The 20,517-nt window shown below is 45.3% G+C and overlaps 1 protein-coding gene across 11 annotated transcripts in view; it reads left to right on the top strand.

The window, feature by feature from the left end:
- The window catches only part of TMEM150C (transmembrane protein 150C), a 62,712-nt gene that overhangs the window by 26,920 nt on the left and 15,275 nt on the right, over positions 1-20,517 (top strand). For 3 of the 11 annotated variants that reach the window (XM_045017678.1, XM_045017676.1, XM_045017679.1), the window contains 5 exons: positions 265-363; positions 15,954-16,038; positions 17,725-17,778; positions 17,910-17,942; positions 18,067-18,134. In XM_045017678.1, the coding sequence (XP_044873613.1) occupies positions 15,959-16,038; positions 17,725-17,778; positions 17,910-17,942; positions 18,067-18,134 (235 nt within the window). In that variant the 5' untranslated portion in view covers positions 265-363; positions 15,954-15,958. Of the gene's footprint in view, positions 1-264; positions 364-564; positions 669-15,953; positions 16,039-17,724; positions 17,779-17,909; positions 17,943-18,066; positions 18,135-20,517 lie in introns of all 11 variants that reach the window. The other 8 variants (XM_045017672.1, XM_045017675.1, XM_045017682.1 and 5 more) reach the window with 5 other exon arrangements.

Here is a 20,517-nt window from a genome sequence, read left to right as displayed (position 1 = left end):
TTAGTAGCAGAACATACAGTTTGGAGGCTTCAGTGTGCAATTTTAGTTATATTAGTGGAGAAGAGAGAGAGAGATGAGTCATTAAAGCCCCGATCCTGCAAGTTGTTCCATGTGAGACTTATGCAAATTCTTACTGAGGTTTTGTGTGGGTGCTGAAACCTACCTGTGGGGAACAAATTCCAGGATCAGGGTCTAGGAAACTACCTGCTTATGCCATTATCTTACCATATCTCACCCTGCATTAATTTGCTGTGATGTGCTTAGGTGTTGCAACTGATATATGGTCCTCTATCAAGGAGGCTGAGAGCAAGAGGTGAGCCTACATACAGCACCATATATGCTGCAATATTTGTACACATCAAGGTGAGTTGACATTGCATTTCTTGGCGCACTCAGCCTCTACATTAAGACAGATGCTGATTTGATTAATCCTGTTCCGTTGTGCTGTTGGAGCTACCTGACAAACAAGATATATGGCATTCAGTGTAAAAAGTGGACCCAGAGTTTTCCCCAGGGATCTAGATGTTTATCTCCATATAATGAATTGTCCTTCTCTATAAAAAGGTGGAAGTGCAATCTCCAGGCCCCCACACTCGCTCCCCTGTGGCAGCCTCTCTGCTAGGCTTTATTTGAAAGGGATGGGAGCTCGGAAGTAGCTGTGCTTGGAGGTAATGTATCCAGTGGACTCCCTCTCCCTTTCCCCCCCAAGATCTGGGTGTGAATAAGTATCTAGATACATTGATGATTTTATCACTTCCTTCCAGATTTGAGGTGGAATGTCCTTTTCTCACAAGGATGTGGGGTTTGAATGCTTGACACTCACCCTCTCCCTTTGCAAACAATCATTTGTCTTCCTCTATCCCCATACCTTTGAGGGGATGGCTTTCAGAGAATTCCATGAGGTGAACCACATCAAGCAATCCTATTATCCCTTGAACCCACTCCTTTTTCAGGGCAGGGTGGGATCTGGCCTTGAAACTGCAGAAGAGAGCCAGACTGATAAATTTACCTCAGTAGAGGTTGCTGATATAGATGACCTTATCCAAAGGTATGACATAACCTTTAGCTCTTGCTCATAGCCCAGAGTTTACATCTTATCATGCATTTAAAATCCTCAAAGTTATCAATTAAGCTTTTCCATGCTTATGGTTCCTTCTGTTTGGTTTTGATTTTGATTAACAAAAGGTTCTATTGCAAGAGATTTAAAAGCATTATCTAACTAGCATTTGTGCCATCATATTGTTACAACAATATAGGTATACAGGAAATTTTTAATAACTGCTTGTTTTCGGAGAAAATGTATATAAGAAGCTTAAAAATGCATATTTATGAGAATGCCTATAACAATTTATTTAAAGGGACGGTAGCAACTTATTTTTATACTGGTGTAATAGATTAGATAATAAGGCTTTATATTTTGTAAACAAATATTAGTTATGTTCTTGTTAACCGCTAGATTATTAGAAGTGAATTTTTTTTTTAAAGGTTGTTGTTTGTATTCTGTATTTATTTTTAGTGTTGCTCAGTTGGGACAGTGAAAATCAATGAAGTCAGTTTCACTTTAAGGTCCTTTAGTGCTGCAATGTTTTTGTTTCTGACACTGCATGGGAATGTGTACTTGTGTAAACACAACTGTTTTCAGTTGACTTGTTTTCCTCCCTTGGAAGAAACATATATTATGACATAATCCCTTTCGGCATTAGGTTTCATAAGCAGCTTGACTTTTGTAGCATTTAAAGTTTGGCCCAAATGTAAGTGAATAGGCCCAGATCCTGTAATCAGATTTGAAACAGGAGCCTCCACTAGTGACCAGAGCTACTAATGGAACTAAAGCTGCCAACTCCTAGCAGAAGAGAAAAAGAGGAAAAGAAACTGATGCAGTTAGATAGTAAGTCCAGGGGAACAGGGGGAGAAGAAGATGAGGTGACTGGAAAGCATGGCTAGCAGGTGAGAAGGGAGGATGGGTTTATGGCTAAGGCTTGGATTGGGACTCAATGTGGGTTCAAATCCTCGCTCTGCCACAGCCTTCCTGAGTGAGACTTGGGCAAATCACTTAATCTCTGTGCCTCAGTTCTATAAAATGGGGGTGATAATATTGCTTCTGTTTAGACTGGAAAAAAATATTTTGGGGGGGGGGCATGGCAGTGAGACTGTCTCTTACTCCATATGTACAATGCTTAGCACCTTGGATGCTACAAATGCTAATTAGAAGAGGACAACCTAGTAGCAGGGAAGAATGTGCAGGGGGAAAGTAGAAGGGGGAGAACAAGTGGAAGATGGAGAGAGAAGAACAGAATGAAATGAAGAGCAGAAGATTGCAATATAATTACCCCCTCCCACTTATTTATAGTATTAAACACAGATAGAAGGCACTGAGGCCCCTGCTATCACCTTCCCATTGCTATGGCTGCCACAGGGCTGATACAACTGCGGATGTGAGGGGAGTTGTCCATGATGAGACTCCCTCTCTATTAAGGAGCAGATCACCCTGTAAATGGTTGGAGCGTCCTCGCAGACCCGTTTCACTGACAGGCTGATCTAGCATGTCAGCTGTGCTGTCTTCAAGCATGGAGTTGCTTGGGAAGCAGGAATGCTTGTAAATGAGGGTTGGCTCCTGGGCAGCACTGCTCCCTATTCTGGGGACAGCATTACACTAGTGATAAGGCTGTAACACCTCCTCAATGTAACTACGATTGGAGAAATAGAGACAGACCCGCTCCTTGGCCTGGCCTATAGCAGGAGAGGTGCTGTGAAAGGAGCAGAAGCATGGGAGACTCCTGCCCTTGTCACAACAATGGTGGAGAGGGGCGGGTGCTCCTATATCAGATTTCCTGAGCTGATGATGGACCATTCTTGGAGGGAGGGGAATGTCTCCTCCCGGAAGGGAGCTGTCCACTGGGTCTTACTGTGGCTACATGGCCTTTTTAATGGGCTGGTTCTGTGAGGCACTGAGTCCTTTTCAAGTCCTCTCTGTGTTTATGGGAACTGAGAGGGCTTGCTTAAATCTACCTTAATGGAGACACATTTAGAGCCATGGGACTAAGTGTCATTTTACAGGGGGCTAAAAGCTGTGAATTTGATACTGTCTCTTTAGCAACTTCTACGATACACCTCTACCCCGATATAACGCAGTCCTCCGGAGCCAAAAAATCTTACTGTGCTATAGGTGAGACCACATTATATCGAACTTACTTGTGCCCTGACCACCCCTTCCACAGACCCCCGTCCCTAATCACTCCAGGACCCCACCCCCTACCAAACCCTCCTGCTCCCTGTCCCCTGACTGCCGCGCCCCCTATCCACACCCCCCCGCCCCCTGACAAGCACTCAGCGGCGGGAAGCGGAGCAGCCCAGCCCCAGCCTGCTCCACTCCGCCAGCTCCCAGCCGCGGCACTCCGCTTCCCGCTGCTGGTGAGTGCAGGGAGGTTGGGGAAAGGACGCCCCCCCCCCCCGTACTCACCTGTGTCGGGAAGTGGAGCGACGTGGCCCCAGCCTGCTCCACTTTCCTTGCCCTGGTCCCAGCTGTGTTGCTGGGGGGGAGGATTGGGGAAAGGTCCCACACTCACCGGCAGCGGCAGAAGCAGAGCAGCCTGGCCCCAGCCCATTCCACTCCGCCATCTCCCAGCTGCGGCGCTGTGCTTCCCGCCGGTGAATGCAGGGAGGTTGGGGAAAGGACACTCCCTGTACTCACCGGTGGCGGGAAGTGGAGTGTCGCGGCCCCAGCCTGCTCCACTTTCCTTGCCCCAGCCGTGTCGCTGGGGGGTGGGGTTGGGGAAAGGTCCTGCACTCACCGGCAGCAGCAGAAGCGGAGCAGCCCGGCCCCGGCCCACTCCACTTCACCATCTCCCAGCTGTGGCGCTGCGCTTCCCACCGCAGGTGAGTACAGGGGTGTCCTTTCTCCATCCTCCCTGCACTCACTGGCGGCAAGAAGCGGAGTGCCGTGCCTGGGAGCTGATGTGCTGATCTGCTGGAGTGCTGCTTTACCGTGTTGTATGTGAACTTGTGTTATATTGGGTCACGTTATATCAAGGTAGAGGTGTATACTATAAAAAAGTATGAAAGAAGACATAAAGATGAAGTGCAGTGAGTATTGGTTTTATCTTGCAAAGCTTTTAGGGACTTTTCCCCCTTTTTCTGTGGCTGCTTCTGTATGTTGGGAGAATGGGAGACTCCACCAAACAGATCCAGATCTCTACCATACTAGTTATTTTCTCTACATCACATGGGTTAATTCTGATCGGTGTATCTGTGCAAGTCTCCGAAGGTGAGGCCTAATTCTCCTCTTGTGTTACACCTGAGTAATTCTAGTGATTTATGGAGAGTAACTTTTGATTTAGCATGAGTGAGGGGAGGACAGGCCCGTTGGTTTTTGTAACACAAATGGTGGGTGAGTTTAGAAGAGGAAACAGTATTACTGAGTCAGTGAGGAAATTTTGACCGAGATCCTGGGGGATTCCAGATCTGGAGGCTCGCTGTGGGCCAATCAGTAGTGGAAACCATCATCTCTAATATGTTTTAAGGGAATAAATGCTCTAAGCTCTCTGGAAGTAGCTGAATGGGAAGGGTTACAGCAGGCCTCTGTTAATGAAAGCAGAGAGAGGGTGTTCCATTCTCACAGCTGTTCTTGACACTTCGCCATTGATCTCTCAAGCGTGCTCTCAGACAAGGCTGCTGAGGCTGCATATAGTTGTCACACTGTCCATCTGAAGATCGGAAAGCACTATATAGACATTAATAAATTAGAGTTACAGTACCCCTGTGAGGCTGATAAATACATCTAATCCCCATTAATAAGGCTAATACTATTGTGATGAGCACCACAGAAATGCTTATAAATAATGATTATTTAATGACAAAGAGGAGTTAAGTGACTGGTGTACGGTCACCCAGGAAGCCTGAGCGGAGCTAGGAAAATTGGTTTTTTGACTCCTTTTCTCTCATCTTTACTCCCAGAAGTGTGTAAATGGTTAATTCTCACGGTATTTTCACTCCCTCATGTACATGTGCCATTCAGAATATATATGGCATATTGATATACTGAGTGTGAGGAAATGTAGGGCTTCATTTTTGGGTTGCATATGTCCAGCGAGCTCTGCAGATGCACTCCTGCATGTAATCCTGGGGTAAGTAAATTATGCCATCCTAATTTGCTAGTAGTTGTGCATTGGATAGTTATGGTACAGATGGGAGCTTCTTTGGGTAATGGAGGAGCCAAGAGGGGTGGACCTTGCAACCGTATTCCCATTCCCCCGGATTCATTCCCTAGTCTGCAGCAGTTGGATAATGGTAATCATTGAACTGGTCTCATCACTGCTGCTTTAGGAATTTGGAGAGTAGCACGGGGTGAAGAAGATCTCAGTTAGCTGCACATGGAAGGAAGCACAAGCCATTCCTGAGGAAAATGCTGAATAAATCTGCTGAGGAAAATTGTTCCTCTAAAAAAGCACTGCTTCTCATGCCACAGTACCCCTGAATTTGCACTAGCCTGCAAAATGACATTTCCCCGCTCCTGACTATGTGGTGGTTCTGCTTCTGCACACAGAACCAGCTAGTATAACTTCAGTCACATCTGCTTTGGAGATGGAGCAAATTACCTCCAAAGTGTAGAACGGGGGCAGTCGAATAGTTGTGTGGTTTGATGCTCACCTTTATACAGGGGCAGAAGCAGTGGAGAATGGAGCCGACAGGATGTGCTTCCAACTAATGGACAAAGAAGGGCAGAAGCTAGAAATGGATGAGCTGGTGAACACAGGAGAACGTCATTATAGCATCTGCGCAAAGGGTGTCTGCATCCATATGATGTTATAGTCCTGTTTAGGAGAAAAAAAATCAGGAAATGATTATGCTTGCATCTTGTACTGTGTTGTGACACGGTCGTTGCTCCTCTGCATCGAATCCAAGAACATCCATGTGCCATATGATAGCTGATAGGAAAGCAAAGTAACAAAGCAGTGAGCACACACACCCAACTATGTACTAAACGTAACATAAATATTTGGTTTAGGAGATGGGTAAAAATGTGTGCACACTAGGGTAATCTTTCTCACGAATCAAAGTCCATGCTTCTGGTCCAGTATCACTGGTCAAGGTAGCGATACAGAGCAAAGGAAGTAGAGCTGGTCAGAAAAGGGGTTTTTCCCCCAGCGGCAAATTTCACTGAAAACAAACCAAAAAAATGTTTTTTCTAAGTTTTTCCTTGGAAAATTTCAATTATTTTTGGCTGATTACCGAAATATTTTTCTCTGGAAATGTTGCCATGGTCCTTCAAGACAGCTGTAGTTTGGGTGCTTTGTGCTCCCATTCTCCTCAATAGGTCAGGATTCTGGATCCAAAATGAATTATATAAGTTCATGGAGGGTAGATCCATCCGTGACTAGTAGCCAGGATGGTGAGGGATGCAACCCCATACCCCTGATTGACAGAATTTGGGACTGGGTGATAGGGGATGGATCACTGAAAAATTGCCCTGTTCTGTTCATTCCTTCTGAAGCCTCCTTTGACCCTGACTGCTGTTGGAAGACAGGATACTGGGTAAGATGGACCATTGGTCTGAGCCACTATGGCCATTATGTGGAACTACATCTTCCATCATACACCACAATCTCCCCTCTTGGAGAGGGAGAGAGGAGGAGTGTATCATGGAAGCCCCTGGCCATGTTGTGTGAAGGGAGATGAAGCCTGGTCCCTAGAGGAGAATGGGGAGTTGAACTACAACTCCTCTGAGGCACTGCGGCAGCATTTCCAAATCAAAATATTTTGGGTTTTGGCTATGATGTTTTGGGCATGTTTTTGACAACAAATCAAAAAATTCCCTGGAAAGCAGACACTTATTTAGGGAAATTTTTGTTCTGTGAAAACTCAGTTTTGCATTGAAAAACAGTTTTGATAGAAATTTTTCAATTTGCCCTGCAAAGGTGGTGTGGGGAGATGAAAAGTAGTGTTTTGAAAGCAGTTGAGTGTTACATACTGGATCCACTCAACTGCTTTCAAAACACTACTTTTTATCTCCCCACACCACCTTTGCAGGGCAAATTGAAAAATTTCTATCAAAACTGTTGAAAAGAAAAATCCTGAACTGAAAAGAGCCAAATATTTTAGCTGGATTTTTTTTTTAAAGAGTTGGTTACATTTATGACTAATAACACACTGTAAAGTAAGATAAGGACAATGACCTTTCATCCTCTTTGCCTGACAAAAAATGTCTGACGCTGAGGAGGGAGTCAGTGCAGAGAACGGCAAACCTGCCACCTTAGTTGAGAAGCTGTCCGAGTGGCACACAGCGCCTGACCCAAAGCCCAGTGAACTCTGTGAAAGTCTCTTTATCTCAATGGGCTTTAGGTGGGAGCCTTACACCTGCTTTCAGTGATTTCAGAACTTCCCTATGACCGCACAGGCAACATGGAGCTTTGTCCCTCAGTGGATGGTAAAAGCCAGGGAGGATGCAATACCTTGTCAGCTCTTGACAGAACTCACCCTGATTTCACCCCTGAGGTCCAGGGACAGGATGTTATTAATGGCAGGCCTCAAGCGGAGCCGTTCCTCACAACTGCAGGTCCCAGGGTGAGCTTATGCCTTGTCACCTTCAGGGTGTGATGAAAGGCTCTTCTCACTCTGTGCTTGTTCCCCCAGTAATGGAGGCTGTCCTCGAAGGCAAGCACCAGGGATGATGACCTTAGGAAAGCGGCACTAAGCTAGGAAGAGTTGGAAGATGCAGTCCTTTCTTTGGAAGGAAATGAGCTCTGAATTTTGCATCTGGCACCTAGCTAATACAGTGACAAGTGAATTAGAAATGCACCGAGCTATGAAATTCTGATCTGAATCCTGACTTTGAACGCCCCTGAAGTTTGGGATGGTCACACCTGGGATTTTTATTTGCGCCCAGCTGTAGCTAATAATCTAACAGCTGCTTTGGTATTTACTTAACCTGTTTGCCCGAGCCCCTTCTTGACCAGAGGTTCCAGCTGATGGAGATGGAGGAGGAGGGTTATTAAACTGGGAAGGATTAAAAAGAGAAGCCGAATTTCCTGTACGCTCTTGTGAAGAGGGCACTAGATTAGGAGTCACAAGACTTGAGTTCTGTTTCTCCTTTTCCCACTGCTCTGCTGTGTGACCTTGGGTAATTCACATCTCTTATCTGTGCCTGTCTCCCCTCTCACCCTTTGTCTGTCTTCGTTAGTCTGGAGTGGCCGAGGGAGAATAGGGAAAAATATATCCAGAGGAGAGGAGGCACAAAAATGTAAATTGCCATGTAAATTATACAAATGTTTTATAATGACTGAGGCAGTGATTGACTGACTACGTTGGAGGTGCTGACAGAAACCCGCTAGAAGATGGCGGCATGTGGGCATCTCATCAAAAGAAGAGATGGAAATAAGCAGTCTGAATGTAATACATTTTAAACACTTTCCCCCCTCTCCTTCCTGAATATCAGTCAAAGTATCTTTCTGGGTGTCATGATGATGTGAGTGAAGGAAACTTTTTTTCCTTCCCACATCCACTGTTTCATCTTTCAGATGCAAAGTAACCCTGTGTGTGTGAGTCAGTCAGTCAGTCTGTGGTGCTGGTGGACAGCTCCAGATAGCACAATCTTCTGTCTAGCCCAGGGGTTGGCAACCTTTCAGAAGTGGTGTGCCGAGTCGTCATTTATCACTCTAATTTAAGGTTTCGCGTGCCAGTAATACATTTGAACGTTTCTTAGAAGGTCTCTTTCTCTAAGTCTATAATATGTAACTAAACTATTGTTGTATGTAAAGTAAATAAGATTTTTAAAATGTTTAAGAAGCTTCATTTAAAATTAAATTAAAATGCAGAGCCCCCCGGACCGGTGGCCAGGACCTGGGCAGTGTGAGTGCCACTGAAAATCAGCTCACGTGCCGCCTTTGGCACTAGTGCCATAGGTTGCCTACCCCTGGTCTAGCCACAGAATGGGAGCAACGCAGACAGAAGCAGTACAGGCTTCCACACGCTGCCCTGCAGTTGTGCCTCAATCCTGAGTCAGAGGGAGTCTCTTTTATGGTTAGGATAGGGGGCTGTCTCCGTCCATAGTCAACCTTTAACTTTTCTGATGGGATGCCAGTTACAGTCACTCCTGGGGGAATTCTATGCCACTGCGCATGTGCAGAATTTATTCCACCCCCCCGCCCCAAGATTTCTTTGCTTCCTCGCAGAAAAATGACTTTCTGATGGGGAAGCAAAGGGAAGCCACAAGAGCAGTCGTGTGACCCTCCCCAGCAGTTTTGGGTGCCCAAGGCAGTCAGCAAAGAGGTAAATCAATGTGGAGCATGGGGTGGGACGGGGGGAGACCCAGCTGGTAGCTCCTACCTTGTGCTGAGCTCAGCTGCTCATCCCGGTTGGGCATGGGAGGACAGGTTTTCCTCTTCCCCTGCACGGCATCCGGGGCTGTGTCAGACACACACACAGATTTCTCTCCCGGCTGTTGGAAGCTCTGAAAACGCCCCTCCCTCCTCCCCCCCCCCACATGCTTCCTGCACCATCGCTTCTCAGCTGCAGAGGGAGGGAATCACTGTACAGAGATCTGCTCCCCCATCCACCCAACCCTTGTGCATGCAGACCCTCATGCCGAGCCTCACCACCACCCCCACCCCCACCCAGAGCTCCCCAGACAAGCCCCACTCCCCTGGCACCTGGACCACCCCAATGAGCCACCTGCACCCAGATCCCCACCCTACAGAGCCCCAACCAGCTGCCCCTGGATCCCCACCCCAATGAGCCCCACTCCCCCAGCATCTGGAACCCCCATTGAGCCCCAGCCACCTTCATCTGCCCCCCCCTGCAGAATCCCATTACCGTTGCACTCAGAACCCCCACAACAAGCCCCTGTGCATCAAGAGCCCCACACGCGCACACCCAGATCCTCTACTGAGTCGCCTGCACCCAGATTGCCCAACACAGAACCCTCTCAGCCCACCTCTGGATCCCACCCCCCTCACTAAGCTCCTCCAAGCTTGGATCCTGCCTGGCTGAGCCTGTCTGCCCACACCTGGTCCACCTGGCATGGAGGGGCAGGGTCCTGGGGTGTTTCTGGGGCAGGCCTGGTCCTTGTGCTGTGTCAGGGTTGGGTGCAGCGTCACCGCTGAATCCATGTCCCGGGGCGGCGAAGCTGCAGAGTGATCTCCCACCTCTGTGCAACCAGTGGCCTGTGCTCCCCAGTCCCATGCTGGAGACTCCACATTTATTTGACAAATAAAATCTGCAGAATTTTAAAATATTGTGCACAGAATTTTTAATGTTTTGGTGCAGAATCCCCTCAGGAGTATACGGTGCTGGTGTCTGTTGTGGTGTGGATACCTGTTTGCTGGAACTAGACTAAGACCATTGAGATTTCACAGACCAGCCATCTGAGGGCAACAACCTTTGGGCACTTCTGCCATAGCAACCTGGCGATAAAGGCTCTGCTGTTTGTTGTTATTTATTAATTATACAGGCTCCTAGATGTGCTTTGAAGTGTTTGTAGTCTAAAGGTCTGATCCTGCAAAAACGTGATACTGGGTGTAGTACTTAGTAGTGCGAACAATTCTACTGAAGACCAGGGGGCTGCTTCTGGCAATAAGTGGTACATTTAGTACTAAGTGTTTGTAGGATCAAGCTGTAAGACAAGGCAGGAATAACCTAATATTTTAAGTGCCTACAGAATTGGAGTCAAGGAGTCAGACAGCTTAAGGCCAAGCAGAACTACCAGATCATGTAGTCTGACCTCCGGGATAACACGGGCCCCAAGCCCACCCAGCACCGCACACTAAACCCAACAACTGAAAAACTGTGTAGCCCTCAAAGTACATATGTTAATTTCTCATGTGGCTACATGTTCATATTGTATCTGCGCTACCCCTTTTGTCAGCTCCTGAGCCTCCTGTTATCGTTTGGCCTGATTTTCAGAGGCGATGACTGACCTCCATTTCTATTGATATAAGTGGGAACTGCAGGTGCTCAGCTCCTCTGAAATTCAGGCCACTCCTGGAACCTCTCACACCTGTTTTACCAATTCAGATATATATTTACCCATTACCAGTTCCCTGAGCCACTCATTCCTCCAAAACTAGGTGTTTAGTATTAAAGGTAAGCACTAGAAATTCAGCAGCCGGCAGCAAAGCATAACCTTCTCTAGCAGCCTCTGGTCCCTCCGCAAATGGTAACTGGGTGTTGTGCTGCCACTAATATTTTATTGGACCCAAGGGCCAGATTTTCAAAAGCTCAGCACCCAGTTGTTCCCAGTGAGATGCTTGTGGCCAGGCTGTGTGGTTTTGTGTTTTTAAAATAAATCCAGCCCCTGATGTAGTGAGCTCTTTGAAAACCTGGCTTTAGGTGACTGTTCTGTATTTATAAGTAGTGCTGGTTTTCGTCAATACAAGTCTAATGGATGTTGTTAGAGGAATCCTCACATAGTTTACTCTCTTGATCTTTTCACAAACTGAAAAATTATTTTATTTCTCAAAATCTGGCTTCCCTGTGGGATCCTCCCTTTCGATCTGATCTCTTTAGTTACAATTTCAAATGTCATTTTCTAGTAACAATCAGTCGAGGCTGAACTCTGTACAGCATAGGGAATGTTAAATTGAGCACTGTTTATGAGGGCCTCTTCCACTGAAGTCAAGGGAGGTCTTTCCAGTGACTTTAGTGGACACTGGATCAGGCCTTTATTTGTCCCCAAAAAAGAAAAGATCCTCAGCAGGAGGCCATTTAAGAGGATATCATGTTCACCTTTTCAAACATTCTTTCCAATTGCAGTGATGCATTACTTCTGGGGGGAACATCATCTTTCTTCATTTCCCTGTGGTGTCTAGTGGGTGGAACAGAGGCTGAAGAACTTCAGCTCCTGAGATGCTGCCTGACTTTGGGGAAATCACACAAACTTCTCTTTCCTTAGTTTCCTCATCTGTAGAATGTCTGAAGTCAAAATAGCTTGTAAAGTTCCTTTGTGTGAAAAGAACTGTAGAAATGCCAGGGGCTAAAAAAAAAGGCATTAATAATCTACAGTATTTTTATTATTAATTTATTGTATCAGTGAGACCTCGATCCTTTGCAGTATTGTTTCAGGGAGGAAAACACATGAGAAAACGCTGACGTCCTCTGTCCTACAAGGGTTATATTCTCCTGGCTTAATTACAAGGAACGTTTGGAACCAACAGAGTAAAGAAATGTAAGCAGTAGTTACAGGAGACTTGGCAATGATGGGTGTGTGGATAGGACATGGCATGTGCCCACCTGCTCTCTTAACGCAAGGAAGGGAATGAGGAAACACGTTACCATGGTCTCGCAGCGCTGAGCCAGCCTTTGGTACACACTGATACATCAAACACTGGCATGGACGGAGCTTTGTTGTGGGTGAGCCAGCAGCACAGTGGGACTGACTCTTGTCACTACGAGTGAGTGTGTTTAGATACTGGAGTGACAGCTTCCACTAATTCTCCTGGATGTCGCCTTTTTCTTGTGGGCTGCAGGGGGAAAAAATGAGAGAACTGTCCCAGACAGATCTGCAGCTTGCTGCAGCAGAGGCTGTGAGCTAGAACTGCACTATAGAATTCTTCATGCGGTGTTTGTGGAAATGAAGCAATAAAAATTACAGATGGAAAAGACCTATGTCTAGTCCATCCTCCCGTACATTTCCCTACTATACACTTACTAATGCTTTGTTCAGGTAGTTTCGTGTTTCCTTAGACGGGGGTTTCCGCTGCTTCCTTAGGGACTCTCCTCAACTCCCTAGTAGATCTCTCTAGCGGCAAGATTTTTGTGATAAGTCACGCAGAAGTTTCCCTTTCTTAACTGCGTCACATTACTTCCAGTTCCAGTGTAGTCCTAAATAACACCTCTCTCCACTTGGTGTGCAAGGGGCTTGGGTATGCTATGAAACTGATTGCCTTTAAATACTGATGTTTAATGTCCTTGGGGACTAACCACGTTGTAACATGGTTCAGTGCTGCCTGTGTGGATGGCTATAACACTGTGTGGTCACAATGTGTGAAAGACCATCTAGCCCTGGGCTAAAGCCTGGTTTGTTTGTTTTTTAACTTTGTTGTTATAGGGCAGTTTGATGTCATCCATGCAGACAGCACCAAACCCTGTTATAACATATTGACCCCCCAACTATGCATAAACATGGTTAGTTTCATGGTACAGATAGGCCCAGTGAATTTATGGGTGTTCTCATTTTGTTTTCTACCTTTGTGGGTCCTCTGTGTCCTAGTCAGGCCTGATGCTGCCTGCTATCCACCTCCAGCCTTGAGGAGTGATGATGCAATCCCTATCCTTTTGTCCATGGAGGAGTGTCATATTTTGTCCAGTCTGCTCCTTAACCAGCTGGGACTGGGGAGAAGTAGGGTAGAGTTATGTGAAACATTCACCCTGTTCCTCAGAGGTTGATTGATCCCAGCTTCTGCTGGGTTGGGGAGTGAAAGATGGGAGCCAAGGCCTGGTTACCCATAAGGCAGAGCAGAGTATTGGGGGCTGAGCGTCAGCAGAGAGTGCGAAGCTGCCACGCATCTAATAGTGCAGTGCCTCCCTTCCCATGGACTCCCCCGGTCTCTGCCTCACACACAACAGAACAGGCGCCAGCTGCGGAGAATGGAGCCAGGCTAGATCACAGCAGCAGCATCAGTGCTGTCTTTACTTCGTTACTGCCTGTCATCAGCTATGGGCAGGACTGTGACGGGGGTCATGGGATGCAAGCAGTCCCCTTACTGCCTTTGTAGGCTACCTGCATTGCAGGTCACAGTGCAACAGGGAGCGCAGCCTCCCACATGACACAGCTGAGGAGGAAGTAACTTGCTAGGGTTATGGGGTTATTTCCTCCCTGGAGCAAAGGGAACCCAGGAAGGAATCATGGTAACGTCTCCTGAGTCTAGTTGTGGAGCAGCGTGGCTACACACTGCCCCTTAGTCAAAGCAGACCGTAATATTACAATCTAGCCCTAACTGAGGGGGTTGCATACTTCATAGCTTAGGTAGGCTGAGATTATGGCATGCACCAGGGTCTCTTTGCCTTCCTCCCACCCCCCTCACAAGCAGCCCGTGTGCCACCTTCCCATCCTCTTCTGTTCAGAGCCTCTCTGCCAAGGGTTCTGTATGCCTCCAATTCCTGGGTCCTCTAGTCTCCCCCACAGGGCAGGGGCTCTGTGTGCCCCCATTCTTACCTTCCCTGCACCAGCATCTTTGACCCCCATTCCAGGGTCCCCCATTCTCTCTGCGATGCCCAGGGCTGTGTGTACACCCCTATTCCCCCCAAGCCTCCTTCCCCTCCCCACTCTTAGTCTGGGAGATAAATCATTCAGGATGTCAACATAGTAAACTCTATTGGGAGGATGAGTAGAGATGAGATGGGGTATTGTTATGCTGGAAGGCATTAATAGGTGCCATCAGCTAGTTGTCAGTTGTCTATTGATCAAACATCTCTTGAAGCTGTGCCTCTGCTAATCAGATGGCAAGGGCTCCATGTGTCCCCCATTTCCCCCCTTTTGGTTTTCTGCTTTCCCCCAAAATCAAGACGGTTCTGGCCATTGATGCCTATGACGTTCTCTGAGATTTTGGAATTGATAGGATTTGGCGTTCAAAAGTTATCACATGACAGACAGACAAAGAAATGCCATCAAGCTGATGGCAAACTCAGCCAATAAATCAGTGATCCTAAAACCTGCCTCAGATCATCACTGAGATACTGGGTGATCCTCAGTCTCCCAAAGAAATATCAACTCAGTAACTGGTAGTGAGTGAGTGGTGGGAAGACAAGAGGGAGTGAAAGAGGTGCTGGTATCCTACTGAAAGGAAAGTTGATGTTTTAGCCTTGTTTTTTCCAATTTGCATCTCTTAGTCTTTATTCAAGCTGGAAGGAAATGTGCATGTAATAGATAACTACACACACACACACACACATACACTACATATTTCAAGAGCTTTGTGACATATATTAGCATTTCTAAATGACATACATTGTAGCAATAGCACGCCCCCATTCCTGTCCTGTTATTTCAAGTCTTCATCTTGCATGTTTTCCTCTGGAGAGTGTTTCCCTGTGGAATTGAGCTGTTCTGCCTGTTTTAATTTATCAAGAATCTGCGCACCCACATATAGCTTTTTTAAACCTAAATGTCAAGAATTCAGTTTCTTAACCATTCCTAGTCTCAATAACATTCAGGATGGCAGCACTTGAACGCAGAACCTTTTAATTCAGCTGAGTGCTCAGATTAGTTGATTGCTGCGCACAGTGTGTGAGCTGAGGATGAGAACTAGGGAGGTGGGAAGAAAGAGCACTCACTCACCAGGAATTATTTGGGGGAAGTTCTCTGGCTTGTCGATCTTTATTTGTGCTGTGGGCATCACTAAGAAAGCACATGTGGGTTTTAGTAACAAACATGTTTTGATGGAAAGCTAGGTTGCCATTATTAAGGGAGAGTGTGTCCTGCTGGTCAGTGCAGAAAACTGGGAGCTAGGGCTGTTGGGCTCTATTCCTAGCTGTGTGTTCTTGGGCTGATCACTCAGGGAGAGGCTTTAAAAAAATACCTGCTACTAAATTCCTATTTGAAAATTTCCGCCCAATGTGATTTTTCTGTGCCTCAGTTTCTCCTTTTTTCAAAATGAAAATAATACCTACCCTATGGGGGCCTGGGGAAATGTAACTAATGTTTTAACGATGATTAGAGGCTGCTTTTCATTCCTGGGCTGACGGTCATCAGGGCTGGATTCTGTGACCCTTTCATGCATTGAATAGTACCTTACTGCACAAGTGCTCTCCCTGAATTGCAGGGGGGTTTTCTCTGGGAGTACCAGGATCACTCTGCATGAGCCAGGAGCAATAGTGATCATTCTGCATTACCAGGTTCTCAGTTTCACATACCCTAGTCAGACTTGTTTTACGTGTTCGAGGGGGAAAGGATGTGATGTCACCAGTAGCTCTTACCTCTGTTGTCTTTGTTTTGCATTACACTTTATTGTCTTTGTTTCTAGCAGGCATGGATGGGAAGAAATGCAGCGTGTGGATGTTTTTACCTCTTGTGTTCACCCTGTTCACTTCAGCTGGGCTATGGATAGTGTAAGTGATCTTCCGCTTGGGTTTTGGGGTGTGTGTGTAAGGGGACTGAGGTACATCAGGCATTCCCAAACGTTGCAATAGAACGGACCACATCTGAATAGAGAGAGTTGCTCACTGACCTCTCACTGAGGCAACTCCAGCAACTGCTTTCATCAGGCTGGATTGGCAGCTGGTGATCTGCCTTCAGCAAGGGGCAGCGTGGAGCTGCATTGCCCAGGAGCAGAGCAGTGACCAACTCATGACTAGCAGACACGTTTTGGTCCCTGCTTCCCCCTTGCTCCCTTTCCTGGCACGACTTCCTTCTTCCTCTGTGTTGGCAAGTTGCCACCCGCCCCCTACCCTGGCCCATCTACTCCTCACTCATTGTGTGGGACTGGGAGCAGCAGCCTAGCGAGGATTCTCTCCCCTCACGCAGTGTGGCCTGCAATGCAGGGGATGTACCCAGGGAAGTAAAGGGGCATTTTATAGCTCCAAACTCACCTGTACAGGTGCGTGGGCCATCTCACGCATAACTATAAAAATAATATTAAGCCAGTCATTATGTACCTCAACTTCTTTTAAAAAATATGATTTAGCAGCTGGAAATGAGGAGAAGCGACCAGCTCTCCACAGACCTGCAGGAATTCACTGTTGGCCACGGTCCGGGAACCATGCGTTAATGATATCCTGACTGACGAGTATGTACGTTGTGGTCACAGTTGTAACAGTAACCGCTGGATCCTGACCTCTATCACATGACAGGGAATTAACCTTTTTAATCCTGCCCCATGTCAGATGACTGGAGTCAGAAAATAAGGGGTCGTCTCTTATCAGCTCTCCCACATCTTGCACTTGTATTACTGCAGCATGTGGAAAACATCTGAGGTAGAATTCTCTCTCCACTGAAGTCAGTGACAACTCCCATTAACTTCAGTGGGGCCAGGATTTCACCCTGGATGTAAAAAAAGAGAGAAGAGCTACTTTGAAAGGTAGAAAGTGGCTTATACGGGATACAGTATACATGGAGGGGGATATCATTCAGTGGGGCAGGTGGTCATTATGAGAACTCTTGCCTTAAGGTGATCTTTAAATTACAAGCCATCGACACTATAGAAATAAAATAAGGCTAAATGGCAATTATCCTATAATTAGATGGACGGGAACCTTAGTTATCCGGTCACAGTACCCACAGTGGCACTGCCTGTTTGCATTTCAATTACATCATATGATCTATGTGACCAAAAGGTACAAAACCTATCCCCAAAGGTATCCTCTAGATTGCTTCCATGCTTCCTCCCATTAATGGCTCTCTGCTGCGGAAGCAGAAGACAAAGACTGAACAGCCATATTTTCCTTTATACAATAGCTTAAGCATTGATATCAGTAGTGTCAGCTGGAAGCAAATAGTGTTGTGGTAGAAAAGAATTGCTTTCAGGAAAACAAGGGGCTTTGATTATCATTACTAATCAAGGCCCAGATCCATAGAAGCACTTCAGCACATGCTTAAAGCTAAGTAAGTATGACTGATTTCAATGCAATTTTAGCACATACTTAAAATTAAGCCCATGTTTGAATGGATATTAGACACTTAAAAGTGCTTTCCTGAATTGGGTCCCAAATGAATTTATAAATTAAAAAACATGGTTGCCTTGGTCTTATATTGGCATTGTTTGTGTTTTCTAAACTCCTTATTTCCTCTTTTGACAGATATTTTATAGCTGTGGAAGATAACAAAATTATTCCATTAAACGTGCCAGATCGGTAAGAGGTGGTTGTGGTGGTGGTGGTGGTTGTTTGTTTTGTTTTTAAATCAGTAACTTCTAACAAATATTATTAGAGACACAAAACAGCAAAATCTTTAATTCTGGCTCCTGTGTTTTTATGTCACTTAGGAAACCTGGTTCCAAAAGTCCCCCTTACATAAGGTAACTGGATCTCCTCCCCCCCTCCCATTCCCCACGTATCATTCTGATCAGTGGGTTTTATTTCTTTCTTTCTCTCTTTAGCTGTCTTAGTAGAGTTACAATGATACACTTTATATTTTTGAAGTATTGCAGGTGATGCACCCCCTGCAAGCTGTGTATTTAGCCAAGTCATGAACATGGCAGCATTTCTAGGTAGGAACCGCATGGGGAATTTTTTTTTCTCTCTCTTAATTCACTTTAACGAATCATTGGAACATGAGTAAAATCCTGTAGATGTTGCTGTCAAAGCTGATTATTTGAAACCTTTTAAAGAGGTGCTGCTAGTATGAAGCTAGTATTATTTTGTAACTATTTGTAAAAAGACAGAATAAAGCTGGATATGTTTGACCTTCATACTTTCCATTTTATTCTCTTCTTTTATCATCACACCTTAGCCTTAAGTCTGTATGACTGTGTTTTCGGTGCATGGAATGGTATTTTTTGTTTATTGCGACTATAAAATCCTGCATGGAAACATTGTGTAATTGGTCATTGCATTTTTAAATTCCATTAGTAAAAATATGGAAGTTCACAGGTTGCTTCTGATAGGGCGAAGCTTCTAACTAACGCAGTTGGGAGGAACACTTGGTTATAATGCTTGAAAAAAATGTTTCATTGTTTTTGTAAATAAAACTTTTTGTTATGCCTGAGATACCGCAAGTATTTTCTCCTGAAGCTACGTAGGCAAGTGAATCAAAATGATAATGCTGAGTTAGTGCTCTATTGTTGTTACTGAGTCTGTCTTTGCCAGTGTGGCTGTGTATATTATGGAAGCACCATTGAGAGTTCCGTAGTTGAGGATGAGCTGAGTTTTGCACTTAAAGCGGGGAACCATTTTGTTAAATAGAAAAAGAACAGCATATCTTCCTCCAAACCCAGAAAACTCAGAGTTCAGGTGACACTTAAATGATGTTAAGGATGGAAAGGTACAGTTAGGGTATCCAAACAGCCTTAACTCTGCCCTGGAGTGACATTGTAAAGGTAGTGATAGGGGGAATCTAATGACTTTAAAAATAAGTTTAACCACAAACACTTTAATGCCTTCATCATCATCATATGGTTATTTCATAGTATCATTCCAAGGCAGAGTTAAGACTTGCGGGTAAATTGCAACATCCAGCTCTACCACGAGCCTGCTATGTGTCCTTGGGCAAGTCACTTCACCTCCCTGTGCCTCAGTAATGGTACTCACCTCCTTTATTAAGAGATCTACTGATGAAAAGCGCTATATAACAGCGACGTATTATTATTACTAATGTACTGTATCCTGAATTACTGATATGTGTATTAAGATGGAGTGAAAGTTGAGAGTAGATTTTGAAAGGGGGAATATCAATATCTATATACACTGATATTTATGGATATATATTGGACCAGAACCTCAGCTAGTATAAATCAGTCTGCCTCCACTGACTTGATGGAACTGCACTAGTTTACACTATCTGTGGTCCTTGGTCATAACATGTGTACGTGCCGGATACACACACAGAATCATAGAATCATAGAATATTAGGGTTGGAAGGGACCTCAGGAGAAGGCTAAATACAATTCTATACATGCAATTGCAGTCTCTGCCCTCAAAACCAAATATAACAATATGTATGTAGGAAACTTCTTGTCAGATTCCAGTGTTTGACATGAGTAAATACACATCTCCCTGTTGAGCTACTGAAATTTAAATCCCCACTCCTACAATCAGACCTGTAGACTTTGCACCCACACAAAGCCCCATTAAAGTCCATGGGCTTCTATGTGGGTGCAGGAGTCTGCCTGCGTGCAGCCGATTTCATGATCTGATCTTATGTGTATGAGAATGAGTGAAAGTTATTTATGCAGTTGTGATGAAAGATCAAACGAACAAGGTGTTGAGGCTAAAACCTGCTACATGCCGTCAGCATTTTCTCTTTGAACCTCTCCCAGTATTGCAATGAAAACTATAGCTATGGAACCCAAGGCTGGAAACCAACAACAACACATTTATTATGATGTCTATGGGCATTACCGTATTGGGATAAAGCAGAGCTCGTTTGAGCAGGCTGAATGTCTGTAACATTGGATGCTTATGGGGGCTACTTCCAGCTTGTACCATTATTGACCTTAACCACAGTGAAAGTGAAAGTTCGAGGAGGCACAGTGTTTAAATATTGCTTTGGTGCTGAGGTTGTTGACCTTTTGTAGACACAGTAGTGTGCTCTTTTTGTTTTCCTGCATAACTCCCATTAGCATTATAGGAGCACCACATGCGTTAAAGGGATCACTCAATCTCAGGGGAAGGTAAAAACTGCTTTTATTTTAAAGGGGTCAAAATGGACCCAGTTTTTATTTTTATTTTTTCAAAATAAATTACTGTAATTTTTCATTTACAGTCCTCCCCCCACCCCCTTTGTTGGTTTTAGTAAGTAAAACATTTTGGTAAGCATTTCAATAAAAGTTACCAATTTTCAAACGTCATGCAATTTTTCATGAAAATTTTCATTCTTTGAAAAGGCTGGTTTTTTTCAGTTAAAAATGTTGACCAGCTCTGTTACTGATCACT

The sequence above is a fragment of the Mauremys mutica genome, chromosome 5 (assembly GCF_020497125.1).
Source record: "Mauremys mutica isolate MM-2020 ecotype Southern chromosome 5, ASM2049712v1, whole genome shotgun sequence".
In the NCBI taxonomy this organism is placed as follows: domain Eukaryota; kingdom Metazoa; phylum Chordata; order Testudines; family Geoemydidae; genus Mauremys; species Mauremys mutica.
The sequence above is the reverse complement of the archived record's forward strand: the minus strand, read 5'-3'. Positions and strand labels throughout refer to the sequence as shown.